Genomic DNA, 15,104 nt, shown 5'->3' on the forward strand with positions numbered 1-15,104 from the left:
TATCAGGGGCACAGACTGGTGGTTCCAGGATGGTGTGATGAGTTTTTACATTTTACAATCCAAGATGGCAGCGCTGGCAAGGAAGGCAGTGTTTCGGCTTCTGGCAGCTGCTTCCTCCCTTCTTTTATTACCCTTTTTGTCTTCTTCCTTGATTTCTTTGTCTTCTTCCTGTCAGTGACAGCAGAGGTGATGACATTACGGAGAGGAGGTGCTACAGCCGGACTCTTGGTAAAGAGGCAGCTTGGCCTGACGGCGCAGCCAGGGACTCTTGGTTGTGGTGGGCCTGGAGCAGGGACTCCAGGTATTAGCAAGGCAGTGGAGCCGGTGGCTCCTGGTGGCAAGTGTGGATTCAGCACGGGACCCAGCATCAGTGGCCCTCTGGTGGGTGGGCCCAGCGATAAAGAGATGGCTCTTGAAGAGTGGAGACTCTGATGTTGGTGGGTCTGGCGCAGGTGTCATTGGTTGACCAGCTCAGGGCTCAGGACCCTTGTGGAGGTGGTGGAGCAAAGATGGACTTTCTTTCAGCTTTGTCTTTTTATTCTTGAAGTATTTGAATGGCGACAGCTTGTGGTGACAGTTGAAGCTTTTCACTGTACTTTACGGTGTTGTCAACTGTAGAGTACAAGTGATACTAAATCATCTTTCATTCATTCATGGTGCCAGAGTCAAGGATGTTCCTGAGTAAGCACAGGATATTCTGAAAGGGGGAGGGTGAGCAGCCAAAGATCAAGGTCCATATTAGTACTTAGGACACAGGCAGAAAGAGAGATGAAGTCCTGCAAAGTGAATTTAATGAGAGGTAGGATGTTGAAAGCAGGACCTCTAGGGTTGTAATCTCAGAATTACTCCCTGTGCCACATGCTAGTGAGGCCACAAAATGGAAGGTAATACAGGTGAATGCTAAGGAGCTGGTGTAGGAGGGAGGGCTTCAGGCATCTGGATCATTGGGATCTCTTCCAGGGGAGATGGTTTCAGTACAAGGAGCACACGTTGTATCTAACCTGGAAGGGCACCAATATCGTTGCAGGGAGGTTTGCCACTCAAGAAGGTTTAAACTAGTGTGACAGGGGTGTGGGAAAGAGAGCAGCAGATCAGCATGTAGACTGATTAAGCAGAAAGCAACGGTTAAGTCAAATAAGTCTAAAAGGAAGAACAGCTTAATGAACACAGTGGGGCTGGTGGTCTGAAGTATATTTATTTTAATGCAAGGTGCATAACAGGTACAATAGATAAGCGTAGAGCATAGATTAGTATATGGGACTATGGCATAGTCATTACAGAAACTTGGTCGAGAAAAGGGCAGGACTGGCAGCTCAACATTCCAGAGTTTAAATGTGTGTCAGCTGTGATAGACAGCGATGTACAAGAGGTGGGAAAGTTGCATTATCAAGGAGAATGTCCCAGTTGTACTAAGAGAACATCTTGGAGGGCTCATCCAGTAAGGGTATTTGGGTAGAACTCAGGACTAAGAAAGGTGCAATCATTACGAATGGGTTACACTATCAAAAGCCCAACACAGTGAGATAGGGGAATAAGATATGTAAGCAGATCATGGAAAGATATAAAAGCAACAGGGTTGTGGCACTGGGTGATTATAAACTTCCCTAATATTCACTGGTACAGCCCTGGTGCTAGGAGCTTGGATGAGGCAGAATATGTTAGGTGCATCCAGGAGGGCTTCTTGAAACAACATGTAGGTGGTCCAACTCCGGAAGTAAAAACAGAAGTTGCTGGAAAAGCTCAGCAGGTCTGGTGGCATCTGTGAAGAAAAAAAATCAGAGTTAATGTTTCGGGTCCGGTGACCCTTCTGAGGACCTGAAACATTAACTCTGATTTTGTCTTCACAGATGCTGCCAGACCTGCTGAGCTTTTCCAGCAACTTCTGTTTTTACTTCCCGATTTACAGTATCTGCAGTTCTTTCGGTTTTTATTTATCCGAGGTGGTCTTGGTTCACTAACTTGATTGAGATTTTTGACCTTTGATAAGGTCTCAGGTAGGCTGGTCCAGAGGATTAAGTCACATGGCATCTATGGTGAATTAGCAAGCTGGATACAAAATTGAAAAAAAACTGCGGATACTGCAAATCAGAAACAAAAAACAGAAATTGCTGGGAAAATTCAGTAGATCTGGTTGCATCTGTGGAGAGAAAACAGATTTAACACTTTGGGTCAAGTGACTCTTCATCAGAACTCCTTCTTCACGATTCCGAAGGAGGGTCACTAGACGCAAAACATTAACTCCGCCTTCTCTCTAAAGATGCTGCTAGACCTGCGTGGTTTTTTCCAGCAGGTTCTGTTTTTAGTTTGGATACACAATTGGCTTGGTCATAGAAGAGAGACGACAACTGTGGAGGGGTGTTTTTCTGACTGGAGGTCTGTGACCCAGTGGTTCTTCTGCAAGGATCAGTGCTGGGACCTCTGTTGTTTGTACTATTTATCATGATTTGCATAAAAATACAGGCGGTCTGATTGGTAAATTTGCAGACAAAAAAATTGGTGGGTTGTGAATAGTGAAGAAGATTATCAAAGGATACAGTATGATATGGCTCATTTGGAAAGTTGTGGAGAAATGGCAGATGGAGTTTATTCCACACAAGTGTGAGATGATGCATTTTGGGAGGTCAAATGTAAGAGGAATGTACACAGTAAATGGCAGAAACGTTAGGAACATTAATGTATAGAGGGATCTTGGGGTGTAAATTCATAACTCCCTGAAAGTGGCAACACAAGTGAATAAGATGGTAAACAGGTAATATGGCATCTTGCCTTCATAGGTCAGGGCACTGATTTAGTAATTCATGTTGCGGATGGATAAAAAACTGTAGTTAGGCCACATATGGAGTACTGTGTGCAGTTCTGGTCACTACACTACAGGAAGGATGTGGAGGCTTTGGAAAGGGCACAGAGAAGGTTTACCAGGATGTTGCCTGGATTGGGGTGTATTAGCTATAAGGAGAGGTTGTACAAACTTGGATTATTTTTGCTTGAGTGCCAGAGGCTGACGAGTGACCTGATACAAGAATATAAAATGATGAGAGGCATGGGTAGGGTGGATAGTCGGAGTCTTTTTCCCAGGGTAGAAATGTCAAATACTAAAGGGGCATTGGTTTAAGGGTGAGATGGGGAATGTTTAAAAGGAGACATGAGAGAATTTTTTTAAAAAAAGAGTGTGGTAGGTAGCTGGAATGCAGTGCCAGGGGAGGTAGTAGAAGCAGATATGACAGCAACGTTTAATAGCCATTTAGACAGACACGAATGAAACAAAGTGGAGGGATATGGGCCAGGTGTAGGCAGATAGGATTAGTTTGGAATGGCATCATGTGTCGGCACAGATATGGTGGGGTGAAGGGCCATGTGCTGTACTGTTCTATGTGGCAGTCACTGAAGAGCCTTCATTTGTTGGCTAGACCTAATCGCCCTTGAACTGAGTGGCTTGCTAGGTCATTTTAGATGGGGGTCTTGCATTGCCCTAGGCCAGACTGGCTAAAGTTTTGCCTGACTTCCTTCCCTAAGGATATTAATGAATCAGTTGGATATCTGTGACAATCCATGATCGCTTCAAGGTGGTAATACTGAAAACTGCTTTCAATTCCAAATTTATTAACTGAATTGAATTCCATCAACTGCTATGGTGGGATTTGAATCCATGTCCTCACAATGTTAGTTTCACCCTCTGGATTGCTAGTACAGCAATATTTCCACCTGCATGTTTTTGAGCCCACCCTCTATCCATGTTAACAACCATCAACAATATCACGAGCTCTTGTGTAGAAAACGTTTAACCCAAAAGATCCTAAAATGCCAAGATATAGGACGAGAATTAGGCCATCAGCCCACTGAGTCTGCTCTACCATTCAATCACGGCTGATATGTTTCTCAACCACACCTACCTGGCTTTCACCCCATAACCTTTGATCCCCTTACTAACCCAAAAACTTTCAATTTGTCTTAAATACACTCAATGACTCGACCTCCTGTGTAGCATCTTAATCAATGTCTTTTGAAAATGCAAACACACTACATCTGCTGGTTTACCTTCATCTAGCCTGCTTGCTTTGTCTGAAAAGAAAAACTAACAAATCCTCGACTTGATGGTTTACAATACTGTTTCTGCATCTGGTTTGGTCATTACAGAATATACAACACCAGCTGCTAACCAAAATTATACTGTCAAAAGGACAGCAACTTACCAAAAGGTGCTGTTGGACTGCCAAAATTAATTTATTTATGGTAAATGTAGAAGGGGCTGGTTCTGTGCAACTAAAATAGAATCTTAATTTAATGGATGAAAATATCATTACGCAAAGTTTTCAATAAAAGGCTGTGACTTACATCCAAGTACTGTTTGACGATATTTCTCTTCACTGTTTCTGTTATTTCTGCATGTCCTACTCCATTTCTCAGGAAATCCAGTGTTTGCCTGGGGTTAAAGTGCACTCCTGATTTCCTGTTTACTGCCTTGTCATACACTTTCGCAGATTCAGAAGGAGAATATTTTTGGATTTTACTGGTGAGAGAAAGACAAACAAGATTGGTGAGCAAAGACTAACAACTGTAGGCTCAAAGTCTCAAATGTTGAGAAATATTCCCGAGAACAAGTAAAGCTGGTGTGAGTGAAGATTTGTAGCAATAATTTGGCAAGTGTGAAAAGTATAGATCAACATCATTTATTATGCATAAACAAAAGGCTTGGGGGAAAAAAAAAATCACCTGTCTGAAATTACAGAACCAAGTGACAATTTATGCAATGGCACTTATGATTACTCATATCTTCTTGTTGAGGTTAAACAGAGATCAAGGACAAGCCTTCAGAGGGCAATGCAGCATTCAGGTTGATCATGTGACATGAGGCATTTTTCAGTGGCTACAATCTTTGTACACAATGACCCAGATATTTCACTGGTCAGAGCACTGTTGGAACAACAGAGACTAGAGCTGCAGTCAGGATCATGTGTAATCCCTGGTGTGGCTCACACTGTGGGAATTGCACAGAAACGGATTTTCTGATGGGCAATACCCCTGCATCTGGAATCCTCTGAAAAACTCCATTAAAATCAGAGGTTTCAGAGAGCTCTAATTCACTCAAGCTTAATAGTTACCCAAGAAAACCTTGAAGGACTGAAAATTTACACCAACTCCTGTGTAATGATTAAGCTGACACAATTACCTTCCCAAGCCCGTGTCAAGCCAGGTGTATTCTGCTTTTGCCATCATTCTCGCAGACCACCCTGTCTTTGTTAGACCCAGCATAACGTTCCCCGCCCGTCCTGGAGCTGACACCTTCTTCCACAAGCCTTCGTGGTTGAACTTGGCATCCTTCACTACCAACTTCCCTAACCCAAACTTGGTGGCAAGTGCACCACTCTGCCCCCACCAATCTAACTCAGAGGCAATATAATCAACTTCCCCATCTCCCTACATGACCCACATTAAGCACTGATCCAATTACCCTTTACACCTGAAGCTAATGATTCTGGATCATTTGCTCCTGAAATATGTCAACAAATGTCCTTTAGTGAACAAAATCTGCCATCCTTATCTTGTCTGGCCTACGTGTGACTCCAAACCTACAGCAATGTGGTTGACTCTTAATTGCTCTCTGGGCAGTTTGGGATGGGGATTAAATGCTGGCTCCAGCCAGTGACGTGCACGTCCTGTGGATGAATTAAAAAAATAAGAAGCCCCACTGTGAAGGCAATTTGAAACAGATTCCCTTCCTTTCAGCATTCTGAAGAGGTTGCTCCTCTTGGTGGCACTCTGGTTCACTCCTTAGTCACCCTAAACACATCCCTTTTTATCTTCCCCTTCTCACTGTCCAAAGCCCTAAATAATCCCTTCAAGTCACACACACGACTTGGCCTGCAATGCTATCTCGAGTTAAGTGGATTTCTTCCTCGGATGTGGGCACTGTCATGGGGTATGGATATTGCTGACGAGGCTAACATCTATTGCCCATCCCTAATTGTCCAGAGGACAGCTACCAGTCAACTACATTGCTATGCGCCTTGAGTCAAATGTTTGTCAGCCTGGGTAAGGATGGCAGATTTCTCCCTAAAGGACATCAGTAAACCAGGTGAGTTTTTAAGATAAAACCCAAAAGAACTGCAGATGCTGTAAATCAGGAACAAAAACAGAAATTGCTGGAAAAGCTCAGCAGGTCTGGCAGCATCTGTGAGGAAAAAAAAATCAGAGTTAATGTTTTGCGTCCAGAGATAACGTTTTGGGTCCCTCAAGGGCCACTGGACCCAAAATGTTAACTCTGATTTTTTTTCTTTGCAGATGCTGCCAGACCTGCTGAGCTTTTCCAGCAACTTCTGTTTTTGTTCCTGAATTTTTAAGATAATCAGCAATAGTTACGTGGTTGCCATTAGGCTAGTATTTTACTTTGGAGTTTTACTGAATTATAATTTTGCCATCTGCCATTGTGGGATTTGAACTCATTTTCTAAGAACAAAAGTATTTTTTTTTTTAAAAAAAGGACATTTTCCACACTTTTCAGTTCTGAATAAGAATCATACCAGACTCAAAACATTGCCTTATGTTTTTATCTGCACAGATGCTACCAGACTTACTGAGTTTCTCCAGCAATTTCCGTGTTTGTTCCTTAAACCATTAGCCTGGCATTTTGGATCGTTCAGTGACATTACCACTACACCACCAGCTTTCCTTAAGTTGCAGCATAACTTCCTTCTTTGGTCTTCTGTCTCAGCTAATAAAGGCAAGCATCCCATATCTTTCTTAAACAACTCTTCTAGCTATCATTCTATCTTCAGGGATCTGTGGATATGCACACCAAGGTCCCTCTGATCCTTACTATCTTCCACGATCTATACCATGCATACTGAAATCTCTCGACCCGTCAGCTCTCCCCAAGTGCTTCACCTAAAGTCTAATCTCCCGAGGTTAACAGGATCTTCCACTACGTTCAGACTACCCTCATCCATTCTGTTTGCGCCCTTTGAAACCATTCCCAAAACCATGACAGAATACTTTCAATCTTGCCTTCAACACCACCAGCCTCTGTACTCAACAAATATTCCACCACCTAAGGGAAGGTGATGGCCTAGTGGTATTATCGATAGACTATTAATCCACAGACACAAGTAATGTTCTGGGGACTTCCGTTCAAATCTCACCGTAGCAGATGGTGGAATTTGAATTCAATAAAAATCCGGAAAGAAGAGTCATTACCGACTGTTAGGAAAAACCCATCTAATACATTAATGTCCTTTAGTGAACGAAATCTGCCATCCTTATCTTGTCTGGTCTATATGCGACTCCAAACCCACAGCAATGTGGTAGACTCTTAATTGCCCTCTGGGCAGTTTGGGATGGGGATTAAATGCTGGCCCCAGCCAGTGACATCCTGTGGATGAATAAGAAAAAAGCTCCAGTGTGAAGGCACTATGAAACAGATTCCCTTCCTTTCAACCTTCTGAAGAGGTTGCTCCTCTTGGTGACACACTGGTTCACTCCTTAGTCACTCCTAAACACATGCCTTTTTATCTTCCCCTTCTCACTGTCCAAAGCCCTAAATAATCCTTTCAAGGCACACAGTGATCTACATGCATTTATTTTACTGTACTGTATTTTTGGTTCACAATGTATCTCCAGAAGAAACTGGGAAGATGGAACACTGATTGGAGTTGCATTTAGTCTGCAAGCATGACCCTGAGCTTCTTGTCACTTGTTACTCTTTCTTGCTCTTAGAGTGAGAAGCAACTTGGAATAATGGGATCCTGTAGTTGTATTATATCTGGGCTCTCAGAAGGCATTTGATAAGGTGCCTCACTAGAAGTTAGTACGCAAGGAAGCTGACACAGGGTTAAGGGTTAATCTATTAGCTTGGATAGAAGGTTGTCTAATCAACAGAAAGCTGGGATAAATGGTCCTTTTCTGGTTGGCAAGATGTAACTGTTGGCTCAAACCTCAGGGCCTTCACTATTTATAATCAATATTAATGACTTGGAACAAAAACAGAAGTTGCTGGAAAAGCTCAGCAGGTCTGGCAGCATCTGTGAAGAAGAAAAAATATCAGAGTTAACGTTTCGGATCCGGTGACCCTTCCTCAGAACTCAGTTGAGGGTAAGTGCGAGTGGATCCATTTTGGTCAGAGGAATGGACAGGCAACTTTTTATCTAAATGGAAAGAAATTTCAGAGTTTTTTGATGCAGGGGGATCAGAATGTCACCATGCATGAATCACAGAAAACTAGTATGCAGGTACTGCAGGTAAGAAGGAAGACCAAATAGAATTTTGGCATTTTTTGCTAAAGGAGTAGAGTACAGAAGTAGTAAAATGCTGCTGCAACTGTACAAGGCATTAGTGAGACAGGACCTGGAGTGTTGTATACAATTTTGATTCCCTTACTTGAGGAGGTATGTAGTTGCATTGGAGGCAGTTCGGAAGAGACTCATTAAATTGATTCCAGACATGAGGTCTTATGGAAAAAGATTGACAAAAGTGAAGAATATTGTGCAATCATCAACAAATATCACTATTTCTGACTTCATGGTAGAGTGGTCATCACTTTCTCACTCACAGTCCACACTGAGCATCTGTAAGCAGTGAATTACTAGAATATTGTAGACTTTCTGACACCCAGCATTATACCACTGCTCTCAAATGTTGCACTACTCCAGCCAGTTTGGACAAACTAGTTATAACCATAATTGCTACCACTACTATTCCAGCTTGCTTATCCTGCCAGATACTGACCAACCTCCAGATATAGGTGGAAAAATCTCAGATTCCAGAATGTCAAGTACAAATAGATATTGATGGTGAAGGTGTATGGAGAGAAAAATGGGAATATGGCAGTGAGGTAGAGGATCAGCCTTGATTACATCGATTGTTGTACCAGTCTCAAAAAGGCCTAATGGTTTACTCTTGCTCCTGATTTGTGTTTCTAGATCTCCAACGGCAAGGTTTTGGATAGAGGCCGAGATGAGTTATTAACCCAGATTCAAAATGACAGAAATGACAGAATATTTAGGAGCGTTCTGGCCCAAGGTATGATGTTACAATGCTTAGGAAGGGGACTGGATGGTGGTGCAGGAGGGACAGATCGTATATCATGAGTGGTTAACAGGAAACATACATATATCTATGAATTTATTAACAAGGACGTCCTGAATGGATTCATTTGATTTGGAATGGAAGAACCAGTCGGGTGATAAACATAATGGAAGTAAATATTAGCCAGTAAAGCTCAAAGGATTGACTGGTTTTTTCCTGTTGGTACAAACACAGGACTTTCACAAGCCTCCTGGCTTCTATCAGAGCATGGTCCTTGTGGATGTTATATACAATGATGAAATCAATGGAATCAATGTTACCTGTTTGAAAAATTAAATTATGAATTCTGCCTAAGTAGACAGCAAGAAATGAGAGTCGGCTGAGTGAACCGACAAAGAAGTATTGAGGAAATATTTCATTTCTGAGAACTGTGCAATGTTCAACTTTAAAGTTTTAAAAAGGTAAATGTTTGAACATTAACTGCTTTTCTCCTCACAGATGTTGTTTGTCCAATTGAGTAGTTAAAAGTTCTCTCTCGTACCTATCCGAGAAGCCATACAAGTTCTTCAGGTGTTGTTTCAGGACCAACAGCAATAGGATTCCCTGAGAAGCATTCACAAACTCCACAAGAGGGGTCGAGTCTGCAGGCAATCGAGCGAGCACATCTTCCAGATCATCATCCTCATCATCACTTGAATCAGAGTTGATACGTTTCCTAGACTTGCGAGGCCGCTGCATCTCATCCTCACTATCACTGTCCCCAGAGCTCGAGCATTTCCTTTCCTTCGGCTGTGTGTCTTTCAATAGAGACTGTAAACAACAAATATTTAGTTTAAACAACTTATCTGCTTTGTGACTTTTTAAAAAGATGGATCCAACCCTTATACAAAACATCATTAGGAACAGCATCACTGGAACAGTACAATCACACATTGATACAACTCATTTCCAGGCAATATAGCCTTTTACAACTCACTGCACGTTCAATGAATACAAAATAGGCACACTTTGATGCACTTGCTATTTGGAGGATGATCCCTAGCATGGGGAGTTGAGAATTCAAGGCAATAGTATCACTTAGGGCTGAGACGAAAAGAAATTTACTGAACAAATGGATTGTGAACCTTTGATTTCTCCAGAGAGAAGTAGATGCACAGTTGATGAGTATATTTACATCAAGAATGGAATGCAAGTAGAGAGGCTAGGTGATGGGTGACCATTAGGTAGGAGGCCAAGCAATTAACACAGAAAGGGCAGGATTGGATAAGAAATAATACTGAATGTTAGATAGTTCACAAATGCTCAGGACAGGGAGGAAAAGGGTAAAAAAAGAGAGGGGAGGGACAATATTGGTAAAAGAAATTATAATAGCATTTGAAAGGAAGAGCACCCCATAGCGGTCAAGTAGAAAATCAGTTTAGTTCGAGTTAAGAAACACAGACATCATAACACTATTGCAAGTGTTCTACAGTTCAACTCCTGAGAGTCAGACAGAATTGGGTGGAGACAGAAAAAGCAGAAGCCAGGTCACAATAGATCAACTGTGATCTAACTGAATGGTAGAACAGGCTTGAAAGGCTGAAATTTTTAAATTCATTCACTGTATGTAGGTGTTTTTGACTGGGCCGGCATTTATTGCCCATCCTGGTTACATGTGAGGTGGCGGCGAGCTGCCTTGAACGGTCCAGTCCATGTGCTGTAGGCAGACACATAATGCTGCTAGGGAGGGAATTGATTTTGACCCAATTACAGTGAAGGAACGATGATGTATTTTCAAATCAAGAATTTATCTGCTACTCTTGTCCTTCTAGATGGAAGTGGTTGTGGATTTGGAAAGTGTTGCAGTACATTGCATTTGGCGTAATGTTTGGCACAACATCATGGACCGAAGGGCCTGTTCCTGTGCTGTACAGTTCTATGTTCTATCTGGTAGATAGCACACACTGCTGCTACTCAGCATCAGTGGTGGAGAGTGTGCCAACTTGTGGATGTGGAGACAATCAAGCTGCTTTGTCTTGAGTGGCGTCAAGCTGTTTGAGTGATGTTGGAGCTGCACTCATTCAGGCAAGTGGAGAATATTCCATCACACTCCTGTAGATGGTGGAAAGGCTTTGAGAAGGCAGGAGCTGAGTTACTTGCTGTCAAGCTTCCAAACTGCTCTTGTAGCCACTCTATTTATATTGCTAGTCCAGTTCAGTTTCTGGTCAACTGTAACCCCTCAGATGCTGCTCGTGGGGAATACAGTGATGGCAATGCTATTGCATGTCATGCAGTGATGGTTAGATTTTCCCTTGTTGGAGATGGTCATTGCCTGGCACTTGTGTGGCATGAACGTTACTTGCCACTTGTCAGCCCAAGCCAAAACCCAGTTTATGCTGTGTTTGGAAATAGGCAGCTTCAGTTTCCAGGGAGTTGGGAATGGCAAACATGGTGCAAACGTCACAAACTCTGCCAATATTGACCTTATGATGGAGGGAAGGTAATCGATGAAGCAGATGAAGATGGCTTAGGCCACTACCCTGAGGAACTCTTGCAGAGATACCTGCAACTGAGATGACTGCCCTCCAACAACACGACTGTCTTCCTATGTGTCAGCTATGACGCCAACGAGCAGAGACTATTCCCCTTGATTCCCACTGACTCTAGTTTTGCTAGGGTTCCTTGATGCCACACTTCATCAAATGCAGCCTTGATGTCAGGGCTGTCACTCTCACCTCACCTCTGGAATTCAGCTCATTTGCAGCTTCAGTTCAAACATGGACAATGAGGTCAGGAGCTGAGTGGGTCTGGCGGAACCAGAACTGAGTGTCAGTGAGTGAGTTATTACTAAGCAAGTACAGTCAAACACAGGGAAACAGTAGGACAATGGTGAAAGCCAGAGCTCAGTGAATGAGAGCTCAGTGAATGACAGAACAGAGTGTGTGTAAGATGAAGCAGAAAAATTCAGCATCACTGAACAAAGCTTACAGGTTAAGTGAAGAAAGAAGCAAGACCAGCAAAAGTAGAGTATGAGAAGAAATTGTCAGTGTAAAGCAAAACCAAAATTATCTACAGTCAAATCATTAATAAAAAAGATAGTCAAAGAATGATCGGTTCTGATTAGGAAACAAGGAGGAGATTTGTACGTAGAAGCAAAATGCCTGGTCAAGATACTAAATGGGCACTTTCCACTTGTCTTTACCAAGGAAGGAGAAGGCAGTTTAGACAGGCTAAAATTGCTAAAGAGGTGATTCAGAAAAGGTGCCTGAAAAGTCACCAGGACCAGATGGGATAGGAACATAGAAAACTGGAGCAGGATGAGGCCACTCAGTTGTTCAAGCCTACTCTGCCATTCTTATGATCATGGTTTATCACTCAACTTAATAGCCTATCCCCACTTTTACCCCCATATCCTTTGATCCCTTTTGTCTTAAGGCTATCCATCCATAGAACCCCTACAGTATAGAAACAGGCCCTTTGGTCCAACAAGTCCACACCAACCCTCAGAGCATCCTACCCAGACCCATTCCCCAAACCCACCCAATCTACAGATCCCTGAACAGGCAATTTAGCATGGCCAATCCACCTAGCCTGCACATCTTTGGAACGTGGGAGGAAACCGGAGCACCTGGAGGAAATCCACGTAGACACAAGAAAAATGTGCAAACTCTATACAGACAGTTGCCCGAGGGGAGAATTGAACCCGGGGCCCTGATGCTGTGAGGCAGCTGTGCTAACCACTGAGCCACTGTGCTGCCCATATCCAACTCCTTCTTGAAATCATTTCATTTTTTGGCCTCAACTGCTCTCTGTGGCACAGAGTTCCACAGACTCGCAACTGAGTGAAGAAATTTCTCCTCATCTCAGTCCGAAAGGTTTATCCCATATCCTTTGACTGGGATCCCTGGTTCTGGGCATCCCCATCAGCAAGAACATCCTTCCTGAACATACCCTGTCTAGTCCTGTTAGAATTTTTAGATTTCTATGTGATCGCTCCCTCAATCTTCTGAACTAGCCAATATAATCCTAACCAACTCAACTTCTCCTCAAATGTCAGTACTGTAATCTCAGGAATCAGTCTAGCAAACCTATGTTGCACTCCCTCCATAGACCGAACATCTTTCCTCAGATAAGGAGGCCAAAACTGCAAACAACATTACCGGCGTGGTCTCACCAAGGCACTGCAGAATTGCAGCAAAACATCCCTACCTGTACACTCATCCTCTCGTTTTCAAGGCCAACGTACCATTTCCTCTCAACCTGCTGCTACACTTGCATGTTTATCTTCCGTGAACGATGTACGAGGGCACACAAGTCTCATTGAACATTCCCCTCTCTCAATCTATGGCCATTCAGATAATAATCTGCCTTCTCTTTTTGCTCTGTAAGTGGATCATTTATCCACATCATAGTGCATTTACCATGTATTTGCCCACTCATTTAGCTTGTCTAAATCACCCTGAATTCAAGGATGCTGACAGAAAGATTGGATACGGAGCATGCACTGCACTGATCAAACCTTTAAATTTCCCCTAGGCACTTTGGGTAGTGCAGGAGGACTGGAGAACTGCAGATGTTACACAGTTGTGCAACTAGATATCAGAGAGAATAGCATGAGTGGTGGGAAAATGTTTCAAAATGATAATCCAGGACAAAATAAAATGGACAAACATGGATTAATAACAGAAACCCAGTTGCAATCTGTAAAGAGCAAATTTTTTTTTCATGACTTTACAAAGTGGTTGATGAGGGAAACGCAAACTTCCGAAAGGTATCTGATCAAGTAACAAAGTTGAAATCTATGGAATTGAGGCACAATGATAGCAATGATCCAGCATGCGGCGGATAGTATTTGGACAGGTTCCCCAGGTGAGACTATTAGGACTACTGAGGTGTTCTGAGGAAGGGTCACTGGGCCCGAAAAGTTAAACTGTTTTTCCCTTCACAGATGCTGCCAGACCTGCTGAGCTTTTCCAGCAACTTTGTTTTTGTTCCTATTAGAACTACTGTTTTACTTACTCAACATCGATGATCTAGATTTGGGTGTGAAAGGCTTAATTTCAAAATTCACAGATGACTCAAAACATGGAAGTATTATGAAATATGGGAGGGGTAAAGTCACAGGTTGAATGGGTGGATCATTGGAAGATGAAATTTAACGTGGAAAAGTGAGAGAGAGTTATTTCTGAGGAAGAATGACGAGACAATGAAAACAAAGGTGATAATTCTAAGCATGAGGTGGGAGTTGCAGTGACAGAAGTACATGTGGAAAAGATCAGGGAAAGTGGCAAGACAGTTTGAGAGCACAAGTTAATAAATCTTACAGTATCATGGAGTTATTAACAGGGTTACAGAATACAAGAGCAAGTTAGCTATGTTAAATATGTATTCAAAACTGGACTGCACTGATGGGCTGATTGGCCTAATTCTGCCCTTACCTTATGGTCTCATATCTGGTGCCATACTTTAGGAAGGAAATGAATGTATCAGAGTCTGTGTGGAAAAGATTCACAAAAACGATTCCAGTGACGAGGGATGTCAATGATGGAGCTAATCTGGAGACAATGGGCCTTTTGAGATGGTTCAGAAAACATTCGATAGAAGTGCACAAAATCATGAGGGATCCAGCTAGAGTACAGAGGGACTGTCATGTAATTGAACATAACTGTTCTTATTGGTGGAAGCATAAAGACTGACAGGACACAAGAGAGGAAAACATGAGGAAATCTTCTCATGCAGCGACTGGTTAGGATCCAAAGTGCACTGCCTAAGAATCTGGTGGACACAAAATCAATTGAGGCTTTCAAGAGCAAACTGAATAATAATTACCTGAAAAGAAGAATGTGCAGGACTATGTGGAGAAGGCAGGGGAATGGCACTAGGTGAACTATTCCTTCAGAATCCAGGACAGACAGGATGAGCCAAACAGCATCCTTCTGTGCTATAGCCATTCTGTTTCTAGTGGTGTCCTAAAAATATCAGTTTTATATTTCGGTCTACACTGCTTACAAAGAGATATTGCTAAATTAAGTGAAGGGATAAAGCTGTGACAACTGATTTTAATATTTAAAAAAAAAAGGTAATTTACTTGGGCCTAAAATGAAAGT

General features: G+C 42.5%; 1 protein-coding gene across 1 annotated transcript in view; it reads right to left on the reverse strand.

Moving 5' to 3' along the window:
• nipblb (NIPBL cohesin loading factor b) overlaps window positions 1-15,104 on the reverse strand; it is a 437,039-nt gene that overhangs the window by 9,969 nt on the left and 411,966 nt on the right. The window contains exons 43-44 of the mRNA XM_048594301.1: window positions 9,560-9,828; window positions 4,333-4,507 (exon numbers count right to left, since the gene is read on the reverse strand). Of these exons, the coding sequence (XP_048450258.1) occupies window positions 4,333-4,507; window positions 9,560-9,828 (444 nt within the window). The remainder of the gene's footprint in view (window positions 1-4,332; window positions 4,508-9,559; window positions 9,829-15,104) is intronic.

This window comes from Rhincodon typus, chromosome 3, assembly GCF_021869965.1.
Source record: "Rhincodon typus isolate 14 chromosome 3, sRhiTyp1.1, whole genome shotgun sequence".
NCBI lineage: Eukaryota > Metazoa > Chordata > Chondrichthyes > Orectolobiformes > Rhincodontidae > Rhincodon > Rhincodon typus.